Source organism: Penicillium rubens, assembly GCF_028828025.1.
Source record: "Penicillium rubens strain IBT 27055 chromosome Unknown utg000002l_segment0_segment0, whole genome shotgun sequence".
Classification (NCBI taxonomy): domain Eukaryota; kingdom Fungi; phylum Ascomycota; class Eurotiomycetes; order Eurotiales; family Aspergillaceae; genus Penicillium; species Penicillium rubens.
In genome coordinates, this window is record NW_026890600.1 from 8323388 (window position 1) to 8337602 (window position 14215).

Sequence of the window (14215 nt, forward strand, 5' to 3'; positions counted from 1 at the left end):
GTCGAGCCCCATATGATGTATGCTTCACGCTGAATGGTTGCTAAAATTTCCAGCCAATCAGAGAGAAGTGTGTGGTCCAGTTTTTCAGGAGCCGTCCAATAGAAACAGACGATTCTACATTGTCAGTTTTATATCATTGCACCCATGGATTGCTTCACGCCCTGGAAATAAGCATCATTCACGTGGACACCGTATAATACAAGTCCGTACTCAGGGACATCCGGCATGCCCCTTTTTTCACATTTTTTAGCGGGTCCACCCAATGTAGAGATAGTATGGTTAACCTCCCCTTCTGTTGACCAGAGTGAACATCGTATCCATGTTACCGTGATAGTCAATTGTTCCTCGTTCTAGGTGCGTCCCCTTTGGATAGAAAATAAAAAATAACGTCATGAACATAGTATCAGGCGCATTTTTGGTCCGATTGACATGACCACGTGACAACCTGCATTTGAGTCAAGTCCTTGCATATATGCGTTAGTTAGTTACGACTTAATGATAAATACTAATTAGTCAATTATCTGCCCATTGATAGTAATTATGTATATCTTTTTAAACGTATGTGGCGGTGTAAATACATAGTTTAAGGTGGGTATACATATTTGACGGGATGCTTTCATGGCTATTGTTGAAGATACTACTGGTAGACGAGATCAGAGATCATGCAGGGGTGCTGGGATCACCTGGGATCCTATAATTAACATACATATGTAGAGTATACGTAAGAACATGTAGATTAAAATATCTACATGTAGAGATGAAATAATGTTGGGATACATATGAAATTTCTGAAAGTCAGTTCCAAAAGATACCGTATTTCTAGTGTACAAAACTTATTCTGTATAATATATATCGAAGGAATACTGATTACAACTGTCAAAATCCCGGCATTTCGGTTCTTAGCTTCTTCCCGAGGTCCCAGAGCCATGGATGGCACCTGCCCAGGTGGGCAGCCCCGGCTTTTAGCATTACTAAGAGGATCAGGTGACCTAAGAGATCGAAACCGCCATCAGCCTTATAATTCGCTCTAACAGGCCACCCCTGTGCTCATCATTACTACGATCTACGAATCTTTGCCTAGAATATAGCTTGTTGCCATGTCGCGCTTTTTTTCAAGGCCACTCCTCTACCCACCTCATCGCATATACCCCGCATTTTTCTCGATGTTCTACCAAGGGCCTCTCCATGTGTTCGCGTACCTCATTCTCTAGCCTAATTCCTATCTAATCCGATATACAGGTATAGTCAACATAACTGATTGTGATGTGCGCTTTATGTCGGTAAGAAAAATGACAAAGATATATTGCCTGAGATGTCTATATCGCACTCAATTGGTTACATAACTAGGTATTCATGATCGATGACATCATATGCTATACATTACACAAATTCAGCTAAAATTCATCCCTGTAGTAATGGCAAGTGCGGACAGAAACAATGTACAACATATTCAGTCTCAAATTTCCAGACTCAGTGCATCCACTTTGTATTGTCAAGGCACAGCTGGTGTGCCAACCCACTTGGAAAAGTGGGAGCTGTGTGCCAAGACTGGGATTCTGCTGGAATAAACAGGCAACCCCTGGCCAGGCCCATTGTGAGATTGGCATAGGATGTGGGGAAATGATGGCAGTGGGCAGTTTTGTTTGTACGAGATAGATGATAGGTCGAATTCTTGTAGCGTCGTCATTAGGTTGTCCCATTTCTCTATCGATGACGTAGCTCTGGGGAAAGCTTCCATCATCCGTCGATCTTGAACTTTCCTGTGTTTCTCTGCAATTCTTAAATTCTCTTTGGTCATTCCTCTATTCTCGGTGAAGGCGCACTCATCTTCTACAACATCGTACAGTCAAAGGAGATCATCCCTATAGCTAACAACGATTCATTTCCTTTCCTTCCACCAGCCGAGATGGCTACAAATCAGCAATCCAAGGCTCCGCAGAGCCATCGGGTTGGGGAGCATTGGAGTGGTGCCAATCCCATTCCAACCATTAGTCACTTTATGGAACATATCGATGCCGAGAAGAAGGAACGAGATCGCAGGATAGACGAAGAAAACAGAGCCAAGAAAGAAAGGGTTACACGTGAAAAGGCGCAAGCGACCTCTAAAGAGCAACCAGAGCAAGCCGGGCAAAGGGATCAAAAAGAGGGAGATGCTGTCGCTCATAAGCCACGCGAAGTGTCTCAGGCGAAGATGCGTACCGTGACAGATCCGACAACGGGCAAGGACATCGGTGTCGAAGACTTAGACGAGACGTCTATGGAACCTGTAACTAATCCGATGGTATGTGGGATTATCTCGAATAAATCATGAATGGAATCTAATTCATTCGCAGTTGACGGTTCCGAATGCAAATATTGGGAAACCCACGGTGAGTTATCTACAGAGTGCCTCTCACCGGGCAGACGACTAACACGTATCTCAGGATATCCAAACAAGCGCCGACCAAGACCTTGCAGAGTATAAAGAAAAACAAGATATCACCCGCGCCCCCGATCCCATCGCCGAAGGCACGACATCCGATGTTCCCATCCGAGGAGAAAAGACGAATGTTCTGTTCCACCCAACGCCAACTGTGTCATACCAACCCATGTTTGATCCATTGCAAAAGCGCGCGACGGCCTTATGCATTGGCATACCTATTGCCATCATTATATTGGGCCGGATGTGCGGAGGATCTCTTTGGGGCCTCATTCCCTTAGCCGCCTGCATCACTAGTGGAGTATGGCTGTGGATGCAGGAAGTCATTCGCAGTGGTCGAGCAATGGAGTGGAGCGGTGAGCAACTTCGCGGCCAGATGGTAAGTTTTCTAGTGTATCACCTTGTTAACGGATATAAGTACTAATTTTGTTCAAAAGGCAACTGCCAACCTTCTTCCTGAATCTGTCGAGTGGATGAACACTTTCCTCAGCGTTGTGTGGGGACTCGTTAACCCTGAGATGCTGACACCTGTGGCCGACACAATCGAAGATATCATGCAGGTCTCTGCACCCAAGGTTGTAGAGAATGTTCGCATCGCAGAAATCGACCAGGGTAGCAACCCACTCCGAATTCTGAGCATGCGCTCTCTGCCCGACGACCATGTGCAGGGCCTGAAGGACAACATCCATGAGGAAAACAAGAAGAACAAAGACCCACAGGAAGCTGCTGCTGCCGAAGAAGGAGGGAGTTATTACAACTTGGAAGCCTCCTTTGCTTATCACGCAAGCCCAACTGGCCAGAGTGCCTCGTCAAAGGCACGCAATATGCATATGCAACTGGTCTTCTATCTTGGTATTCGAGGCTTGTTTGGTGTGCCATTTCCCGTGTTCGTGGAGCTGATCGAACTTGTCGGGACTGTCCGCTTGCGCTTCCAAATGATGCCCGAAGCACCGTTCATGAAGGATGTGACTTTCACTTTAGTTGGGATTCCCCACGTCAGGGCAGGCTGCATGCCAATGTTCCGAACGGGAGTGAATGTCCTGAACTTACCCTTGATCTCCAATTTTGTCAACTCGGCCATTAGTACCGCATGTGGCATGCTTGCAGCTCCCAAGTCAATGACCATGGACCTTGGCATGATGTTGACAGGAGACGATATCCACAAAGATACTTTGGCTCTGGGTGTCATGTGGATTCGCATTCACCGCGCTGTCGGCTTGAGTAAACAGGATACTCGCGGGAGTGAGGGTGGCGGCAGTGATCCATACATAAATCTGTCCTTCTCCAAGTATGGCAAGCCGATGTATTGTACACGTGTGATTACGGATGACCTTAACCCAATCTGGGAAGAGACTGCTGCCCTTCTTGTGACACCGGAATTGATCAAGGCAGATGAAAACCTGAGCATCGAGCTCTGGGACTCTGACCGTAACACCGCGGATGATATTGTCGGCAAGGTTGAGTTACCTATCCGTGAGATGCTTCAGCATCCCAGTCAGATGTACCCTCAGATATCGAAGCTTCAGGGTATGGATGAGGGCAGTGAAATGCCCGGTCAGTTGCATTGGGAAGTTGGATACTTCGGGAAGCCAAAACTCCGCCCTGAGCTGCGTACTGATGGCATGAAGAAAGACCTTCCTGAGAACCTAAGAGGCAATCCGACTTTCGAAGATGAAAAGGGAGCTATCAACAACGACGAAGAGGATGCCGTTATGCATACACCACCTGATCCAATCTGGCCCAGCGGCATTGTGCACATTGTTGTGCACCAGATCGTCAACCTTCAGCTTGCCAATATCAAGGGCAGCGATGGCAACCGCAAGGGAAAGGAGTATGAGCCAGCTAAGCCATATGGCGAGAACACAGAGGAAGAGGGTGAAGATCTCCCAACAAGTTACTGCAAGGTTATGTTGAACGATCAACTGGTATGTACCTGTAGATACATACCAATTTCCCATACTAACAGCATGTTTCAGATATATCGCACCCGTGCAAAGGCCGTGAGCTCCAAGCCTATCTTCAACGCAGGAACTGAACGATTTGTCCGCGACTGGCGCTCAGCCGTCGTGACCATCACCGTCCGAGACCAACGCTATCGCGAGCACGATCCCATCCTTGGCGTGGTTCCCCTCAAACTGTCCGATATTCTTCAAACCAGTTCACAGGTGACCCGCTGGTATCCCCTCGATGGTGGTATCGGGTTTGGACGCATCCGTATCTCTCTTTTGTTCCGTCACGTGGAGACCAAGTTGCCACCTCCGATGCTTGGCTGGGATGTTGGCACCTTTGAATTTGCTGGACAAAGCATCATCGCGAAGGGCTTTGGTCGACACATTAAGATCAAGATGCGCACCGGTGGCAGCGTTGGCAAGGTCACCCGGCACAAATGCCACATGCAAGGCAGCGATGCGACATTCGATACCTCAGACCAGACATTCCGCGACTCGCTACGCATGCCCGTGAAGCACCGATACCGCTCCCCAGTGGTGTTCGAGCTCCATAACCAGGGCAAGCGAGGTCCGGCAGCATACTCTGTTTTGTGGCTGCAGCATCTTGTCGACAACGAGGAAACAAACATCGACCTTCCCATCTGGACGACAAAAATGGGTGCTCGCTTGACGCAAAATTACGTCACGGAGGAAAACTGGAAAGCCAAGCAAGTACCTGGACTCGAAGACTTAACAGAGGTGGGACGTCTGCAATTCCGATGCAAGTTCTCGCCGGGTATTGACGAGTCGCACGAGCGCTTCGTGGTCGACAACGACTCCCGTGAGACGTTCGAGACATGGGAAGCGTGTTTATCACAGGGTGTCCGTTCCCGCACCGTGAACATCGAAGTTCCTACAGAAGTGCAGGAAAAGCACGAGCAGTCTTTGATCGACGGACGGGATATCTTAAAGCAAGCTTCGCCTGCTGAGCGTCAGCGGTGGATTGACCACGATGGTCGAGACTGGAGTGGTGCGTTTGGTCAAGACCCGCGTGCCTATACCGATTCCATCGGACGCAAGGTCGCTGAGCCTGGCCGCGACCTCCCTCGCCATGACCCGTACACCCCTCCTCCACTCAAGGACCAACCTTCTCAGCGAGACAGTTTCCAGAGTGGAGAGCACCACGACGAGGACACCTCGGAATCAGATGAAGAGCTCGAGCCCTTGTCGAAGGGGCCGTCGACAATCAGTGGCAGTGCTGGAGCTTCGTCGTCTTTGTCTCAAAGCAATATGAGTACCAGCCAGATAAACAGGGCGAACAAACACAGTGAGCAGCGGCAGCAGCGCGGTCTCATGCAGTGGCGGCCTGCGCGGAATGCTGCTTTTGCCAAAGATGAGGCTAAGTATGCGCTCCGTAAGATGAAGAAGAAGATCGGAGCGGGTGGCCTGACTGGTCGCGAGCCAGATGTTGAGACGGAGACTTGACGATGTATGAATGTTTTGTATTTGTTTTCGGCGCTTTGTATGTTATTTGCATTGGCATGAATTGGGTATATAAAATGTGAATATCCATTATTTACTGTTTAACCACGAGTTATTGAACGCTCATGACTACCATTCACTACCATCATGTACCTTGCGTACGAGATGCTTCTGAAATGTACATCTACTACCTTTGTCCTGGTCGCCCTCAGGTCCCGTATACAGTGCTCATATGGAAGGTCGTCAGAGTTCAGTCTCTAGCTAATATTGGATGAAACATATTTAAAAGACTCGATATCACGCCCCATAGAGTGAGAGAGGGTATAGGAGAAATGGAGTCGAGTATACAAATGACATATCCGTCCATGGGGGTCATATGGATTGATATGTATACGAGAGGAGCAGTGGATTCCTATAAGGCAGCGCTAAAGTCTAGATGGTCACCTGGGCAGTGACTGCAGTGTCCTCGGGGCCTATACTATAGCCATTAAGAAGATGTACCACATGCCAGCGTGCCCGAAACACATTAAGGGCTAGCGTTACAGATATCGCCCATTCAATCGTGCAGGACAAGATTCCTTATCGCAGGATATATGTTTCGTCGTCAGCCAAAAAGCAGGCTATAGTATGTATTATGACCTGGAATCATGCAGCGAAATCTTGTATTGTAAACACGAGGAACCTCCAGGGCTTCCAAGGCCATTATACAGTTATGAATTGGATGCATAAACTTTCTTGCCAGTCACTCGCTATTTGTTTTGCGGTGCCTTACCAGATTGGAAGACGTGGATACATATAAGTATACATCGGAAGGATATGATGCTTAATGCATAGAAAATAAGATACTGAAACTCAGCCAATGCAAGAAAAAGAAAGAAAAGGAGAAAGAAAGAAAGAAAGAGCTCAAAGCCACCCGATAACCCCAAACAGCGCCTCTATACAACATGATTCGTGGATATATGCATCGCCATTGTTATGCAAAGGAAAAAGAAACGGCGTGAAAAAAGATTATGAAAGAAAAGAAAAAAGACATCAAACATAAAACCATGAATAACATAGCACTATTCATCACCAGGTGCAAATTCGGTGGATACTCGGAGAGACTCAGATCCAGAGGTGCCCTGTGCCGCGTGCAATAATGAGACATTCTCGGGGCCATTGTTCGAGGCCGTATCGACGGGCCCGAGAGTCCATTTCCATTCCCTCCGCCGCTTCGCCCGACCCTGCCGTGGAGTTTGCGGTGTAGACGAGCCATCAGCCTCGAAGCCATCTAGCAGAGCCACCGCCCGAACCTGACGCTCTATGCGCATGGTGCGGCGCTTTTTGCGTTCGGTCTTGGAGAGCGACCCACGCACGCCTTCATCAGCACTATCATCGCCCGAGCCACTTGTCTCTGATGATAAGGACGGGCTGTTATCTGAGTCCTCTTTTTCGCCTTCGAGGTCCGAGAAGGGGGCGGGGCGTGTCTCAGGTGGGGTTTTGGTGTCTGCCTCGATTTGCACTGCCTCCTCCGTTACGAGATCGAGGTGTTGCGCGGTGTAGCGTTCTGTTCGGATCTCTTCCTCCAGTGGGTACCGGTAGCTGACTTGTTTCTTTGCTGGGAAGAAGACGCGACGTGAGCTCGCGCCGTTGGGTCCGTTGCCGCCCGCTGATATGGAGCCTGATCGTCGGCGGGTTGAGGGTTCTAGTGGGGAGTTGCGCAAAATGCTGCGCACTCCGATGGGGAGTTGGTAGGGGCTGCGGTGGTTGAAGATATTATTGTTCGGGTGGAGGATGTAGGGGGAGGTCGGTTTGTTGTAGCGGGTAGATTTGGAAGGGGAGGTCGCTGAAGATGGGGATGCGACTTCATAGGCATTCTTGAAAGTGTTTCGAACGGTGGGGGATGAAGCTGGCACGGCTGCGAAGGAGAAGGATAGGCCGGTGGTTGAAGTGCCGAATGTGCGAGGGAGGGAGGTGGTTTGAAGGGTGAGTTTTGGTCGGGAGGTTATTGTGGTTGTGGCATCTGGCGACAGACACGACATGATGAAAAGTAGAGAAGAAGCAGAAGAAGGAGGATAACAATAACAAGGATAAAAAGAATCAAGCGCGTATCATGGAAGATCGAAGGGAGAAAAAAAAAGAGGATAGCGGGGTTGAACTAAGAATAGAGGAGGTTGGCGCTTGGATGTGATGAAAGATGCATGTCACAAACTAAGAAGATTAAGAAGATTAAGAAAGATTTAAGATTAAGGGAGTACAACATACATATGTGTTTAGAGTATTTAACACATGTCCATATACCCCATATATACGAAGTACATACTTAGAGTAGAGCAGAGATTTCCACACATTGTGGAGATGCGCATCGACGCCACCACCTTTGCTCCTTTTTCTATTTTAGTTGTATAACGTACGCATTACTTGGTAGAGTATTTTAATATAAATATATTGTTAAATAGTCTATCAGTGTCAATATTCGTATTAGAAGAGAGCAAAAGCACTCATCTATAAAAAGAACAGGGCCCGTGGGTCTCCGATCTACATCTATACGGGTACGTACTTTGGTGGCAAAGACCTAAGAATGGTGGATACGGAGAAATCTATGAGACTGCATGCTGAAATATGTCTTAACATTCCTTGTCTCATGTCGGCTTTGCCTATACTCCGTACACATGTAGTACTTAATATGAAAGCCCTGAGATAAAACCGTGTCACTCTAGTATATCACACGTGACGGCCGCAAGCATCAAAGAGGGTGTCTTCCAGGCTATGATTGGTAGGAAATACGATCAGACTGTACCATATCGACTAGTTAGATCTTATTGTTGGGAGTGGCAGTGTGACATCGCCTCCACCCAATGGCGTTGGTGAACTTGCGACCTAACATTTCCACTTTCGTGACGGTGATGGTGGAGGACGTTAAAGGATTGATCGACCATGAGGCTGCACGGGCTCACTTTGGGCTTATGGTCTTAAAAGAGAGAGATATATACTGACTTATATTGAAAACAATTTCCTGGAACCGATACAATATAATATAATTAACTACAGAGTTGTCACCATGTAGTTATGTTGTATGCAACTCCTAGGCAACAAGGCTAATAATGCTAAGCCACTGACGCCACACACACACTAGCCACAGATACGGGGTTCCCATTGAAAGTTGCCTTCGGTTCCTGTTTTCAGCTTTGGATCTCTGCCAGGCACCCGAAAATCAAGTCGAAAATCAAGTCCCCATGGACACGTCTGCGTCAGCTCAGGGTTCATGGCTGCACTAGTGCGGAACGACAGTCGCATCATCCTCCACTTGGTAACTCCCCCCACTCTTCCAAGGTTACTACCTACCTCGTGACTAACCATATCCAGGATTATGACTGTTTCTATGCCTCTGTCTTCGAGGTTGAGCAACCTGAATTGAGGTCGCTCCCTTTGGCAGTTCAACAAAAGCAAATCGTGGTAACCTGCAACTACGAAGCCCGACGGCGAGGTCTGCATAAGTTGCAGCTCATCAAAGATGCCAAGCGCATCTGTCCCGATGTGGTAATAGTTCTGGGTGAAGACTTGACCAAGTTCCGAAATGCCTCCAGGGAGCTTTATCAGCTGGTTCGTTCCTTTGTCTGGGGCGGCCGTGTTGAAAAGCTAGGCTTTGACGAGCTCTTTCTCGATGTCACGGAGATGATTGACTACAACACTGGTGTGCAAAATCAAAATGACCTCGAGAATTCGTATTTCCATCTTGATAGGAATGATCCGACCGTGGGCTTTTCCTACGATGCCACTCGCTTCCAGGGATCGACCTTTCCCGCAATGGAGGCAGCCTGCATCGCTCGGAAAAATTCGTCTTCGTCGGAAATGAGGTTGCTCGTCGCCTCTCATTTACAGGGTCATATACGGAGTAAACTGGAACATGAAATAGGCTTTACGGCTACAGGCGGGATCTCAACCTCCAAACTGCTGGCAAAGTTGGTCGGTAATGTTCACAAGCCCAACGGCCAAACGACTCTTCTGCCGCCATATACGGCGACGGAAAATAATACTAGCAACGTGTTCCAGTTCCTGGATGATCATGAGATCCGGAAGATTCCTGGGATTGGTTCTCGGATTGCCCAGAAACTGAAATCCCATATCACAGGGCAAGAGAACGTCGACGAGAAGATCACAGTCAAGGATGTCCGACAGTTCCCTGGCATGGGTCCACCTTTACTGGACAGAATCCTTGGCGGGCCAGGCTCAGTGAAAGGAATCGGCATGCGCATCTGGAGCATTCTCCATGGAGTAGATAATTCCGAGGTGCTCGAGGGTCGCGATGTGCCCACCCAGATCAGCATCGAGGATTCTTATGGCCGGTTAGATACCCTCGAGGGTGTACGGCGAGAGCTCGTAGTGTTGTCGCGAAGCCTCATCCGCCGCGTAAGAACCGATCTGCTTGATATGAGTGATGAAAGTGCGCCCCGGGGGAGATGGCGTGCTCATCCTCGCACAGTGCGATTATCGACCCGACCAAGGCCTCCGCCAGATCCGGGTGGGCGTTCATACAATTCCAATCGCATCTCTCGCTCGGCACCTCTACCACCCTTTGTTTTCAACTTGGATGAGAATATCGACGCATTGGCCGAGCGGCTGGTCCGGGAAAGTCTTTTTTCTATGTTTCGCAAACTACATCCCGAAAAGACGGGGTGGAACCTCAGTTTGTTGAACGTTGCGGTTACCAATATGGTGGAGAGCGCAGGGGATCAGAAGCAGAATAGCGGACGTGATATTGGGAAGATGTTTCGCCAACAGGAGACAGTACTTAAGGATTGGAGTGTGCGGGAACCCGAGTCCTCCGATATGCCGTTGCCCGGTTCCCCTGAGATACAGTCACAATCGGACGATGGCTGGGACGATGATGAACCCTTGGGGAATGTGGACTGCCCTATATGTGGGGTGTCAATCCCCTATTTTGCGCAGTTGGCACATCAGATATATCATTCCGAACAATAAGACAACCATTATTCGGCAGCCTTAAATGCCAAGCCGTCAGAAGGCCCTTTGATAGGTTCGAGGCGCCTTGGCGATGAGCCACTTACGCGTCCGATGGACAAATATAGTATGAAGAAAAGAAAAGATAAAGACCCTGTATCTACGAGGAATTGGTTAACTATTAACTTTCGATCTTAAGAGGCAAGTTTATATGTTGATACGGAGTAGTTATATAGCCAACAGGTTATCCCCTTATATTATACCATGTAATAGGCAACAGAATTGGATAAAAATAGTTTAACTGCCTAGGGATCTCTCCACCAATCCTTTATATTAGATACCTACCTAGGTAGGTATGTATATTAAATATTTATTATTAATATTAAAATACCAATATTGAGATTGAAAATTACCCAAAATAGTAATGTTTCAATCCACTTTTGCCAAGTTTGGATTCCTAAGCCCTTGGCGCATAGCCCTGTAGCCGTAAGGCCCCGGGGATTATCTGATGTCTCTCACTTTCCTCTCTTCACTCTTTGGTCTTCTTGAGTTTTCTGATTCTATTTTCTTAGTCTCTCGTTGATTTCTCTCTTTTAATATCCTTTTCTCCTTGGACCCCTTTAAACCCCTGGTGGACCCGTTGAATTTCCCCCTCTCAGGTGGAAACTCTATTCCCCCCGAAAGACCGGGGAAGGACCCTGAGATTCGGATATTTTGCGATGAGGTTTTCTACTATCTTGCCCTTAATCGGTGCATTTTCATCGCTCTTTCAACAAACACAAGGTAAATACCCACTTGCTGCCCGTTGAGCCTGTTGAGCCCGTTGAGCACCCCCCGTTGCCTAAGTTGCCTAGCCGCTGACAATATCCAGCACGATCACAGGCCTCAGAGGCCATTCGACGGGTGACGCCCGTCGATAATGCCATCATCCGTACTCCTTCACATCAGATAGACCACCTGTCCGAATTTGATATCACCTTCTCCTTACACCAAGACGGCAAGCGCATAAAGCTAGAACTCAAGCCCAACCATGATATCTTAGCCGACGACGCGTACGTGCAATATGTGGGCGTGGACGGCACAATAAAACAGGCGGAACCGATCAAGCGAGACGAGCACAAAGTGTTCCAAGGCCGTGCCTTGGTAGGATCCGGAACGGGGAGATGGACGCCCGTGGGCTGGGCAAGAATCACCGTCAAAAGGGATGGCCTGGAGCCTCTCTTTGAAGGTGCTTTCAGTGTTGACAATAACAAGCACCACATTGAGTTGCAGTCCACCTACCTCGACAAAAAGCGCCCGATCGATGCCCATGTGGAACCCAGAGATGGGGAATCTATGGTCGTCTACCGTGACTCCGACATGTTTGGCTATACGCACTCTGAGCTCAAGCGATCGCTTCCCGTATCTGAGGGCTGCGGGGCAGATCAACTCGGGTACAACGCTGATCTGTCTAACTCGATTTTCGGGTATGACATGGACGAAACAGATGGTCAGTGGGGGGTTGCCTCGTTGAACTCGATGTTTGGATTGGGTAAGCGACAGTCAACGTCAGATGTTGGCGGCGTCTCGGGCAACACTGGCGGTGTGAATCTGAGAACGACCATTGGTGATGACAGTGGATGTCCTAAAACGAAGAAGGTCGCCTTGATCGGAATTGCAACGGATTGTGAATTCACCGAATCATTCATGGCTACAAACTCCACCCCCGAAAAAGCGGCCAAGGACTGGCTCATCAACATGGTCAACACGGCTTCAAGTCTCTATGAGGAATCTTTCAATATTTCCATTGGTTTGCGCAATCTTACAGTCTCCGCGACAGGCTGCTCTAGCACGGGCTCCTCCGCTACACCATGGAACGTGGATTGCAACGGTGGAAATGTCACCTGGCGCCTGAATGAATTCTCCAAGTGGCGCGCATCTCATTCGGATGACAATGCCTACTGGACTCTGATGACAAACTGCCCAACAGGGAGCGAGGTGGGAGTTTCATGGATGGGTCGTCTATGCTCGTCCGACCTGGTTACCTCTGGAGATAACTCTGTGACCGGTGCCAACGTCGTAGTGCGCAATGCCGGTTCTTCCTGGCAGGTGTTTGCCCACGAGACTGGTCACACCTTTGGTGCAGTGCACGATTGCGAGGATCAGGCCTGCGCACAGCAATTAGATGCCTCGTCCCAATGCTGCCCGCTGAGTTCGTCGACCTGCAATGCCGGTGCGAAATACATCATGAACCCCTATGCTAAGAACACCATGACCGAGTTTTCGGAGTGTACAATCGGTAACATCTGCTCTGCCATTGGCAAGAACAGCATCAAGTCCACTTGTCTGTCTGACAACCGCGGTGTCGTCACCATCAGCGGCAGCCAGTGCGGCAACGGCATCGTTGAAGGCGACGAGGAGTGTGACTGCGGCGACGAAAAAAGCTGCAGCGACAATGCCTGCTGTGACGCGAAGACCTGCAAATTCAAAGGCGGTGCCGTCTGTGACGACGCCAATGACAGCTGCTGTGACAAATGTCAGTTCGCCGCTGCCGACACCGTCTGCCGCGCCAGCACCGGAGAATGCGACATCGCCGAGACCTGCAGCGGCACCTCGAGCTCCTGTCCCGACAACAAATACAAAGACGATGGTTCCAGCTGCGGCGCCAAGGGCCAAGATCTCAGCTGTGCCAGCGGCCAATGCACCAGCCGCGACTACCAGTGCCGCACGGTGATAGGCTCGATGTTAAACACCAACGACACCTGGGCCTGCGATAACACCGATAAGCCATCTTGCAGTCTCGTGTGCGGCGCTCCCTCACTCCAGCAGTCGATGGGTGTTAGAGAGTGCATCTGGATGAACCAGAACTACCTCGACGGTACACCCTGCGACGCTGGTGGCCGCTGCAGCGCAGGCCAGTGCAAGGGCTCCTCGGCCCTGGGCTGGATCCACCAGCACGAGAAGCTGGTTATCGGCATCTGTGTCGGTGTTGGCTCGTTCATCCTGCTCGCCATTTTCTTCTGTATCTATAGTCGCTGCAAGCGCAATGCACAGCTGCGTAAGGCCCGCAAGGCTATCCCCCCTGGTACATATCGTCGCTATAATGGACCCCAGCCTACTGCTCGCCAGCCTATGGAGCAGTGGCATGGATACTGGAATGGCGGATATACGAATGTGCCTCCCCCTCCTGGCCCCCCGCCACGATACTCATGATCACCCCTCTGCTTCTTGTTTTATTCTAGTTTATGGGTTCTACTGAACCTTTTCTTTGCATTCAAGCCTCTAGGTTTCGCGGTCTGGGGGATTTGGGTATCGGCGTCATCGCGCGATGTTTGGTTATTATCTTTCCGTATAGTATGCTAACATCCGCGATCTGGTGTTTTTGGGCTTTCCTTTCTTGTGGCTACTTGCCTTCCTGAAATTTTTATGCATTTTCCTTGAGTAGATTACGTTGAAGCTCCTTTGG

General features: G+C 49.2%; 3 protein-coding genes across 3 annotated transcripts; 2 read left to right on the forward strand and 1 right to left on the reverse strand.

The window, feature by feature from the left end:
- Positions 1-1906: 1906 nt before the first annotated feature.
- On the forward strand, positions 1907-5832 carry N7525_005586 (C2 domain protein; the record flags this gene model as incomplete). The annotated part of the gene is made up of 5 exons (XM_002564627.2): positions 1907-2281; positions 2334-2369; positions 2424-2798; positions 2857-4344; positions 4396-5832. The coding sequence occupies 5 exons, from the start codon at positions 1907-1909 to the stop codon at positions 5830-5832; spliced, it is 3711 nt and encodes a 1236-aa protein (XP_002564673.2).
- A 1058-nt stretch (positions 5833-6890) lies between these two features.
- On the reverse strand, positions 6891-7850 carry N7525_005587 (uncharacterized protein; the record flags this gene model as incomplete). The annotated part of the gene is made up of 1 exon (XM_002564626.1): positions 6891-7850. One exon carries the CDS (start codon positions 7848-7850, stop codon positions 6891-6893), a length of 960 nt encoding a protein of 319 aa, XP_002564672.1.
- An 816-nt stretch (positions 7851-8666) lies between these two features.
- admB (uncharacterized protein) lies at positions 8667-13962 on the forward strand (the record flags this gene model as incomplete). Its single annotated transcript, XM_061213446.1, has 4 exons — positions 8667-8777; positions 8972-9118; positions 9175-10729; positions 11642-13962. 4 exons carry the CDS (start codon positions 8667-8669, stop codon positions 13960-13962), a joined length of 4134 nt encoding a protein of 1377 aa, XP_061070467.1.
- Positions 13963-14215: the final 253 nt, after the last annotated feature.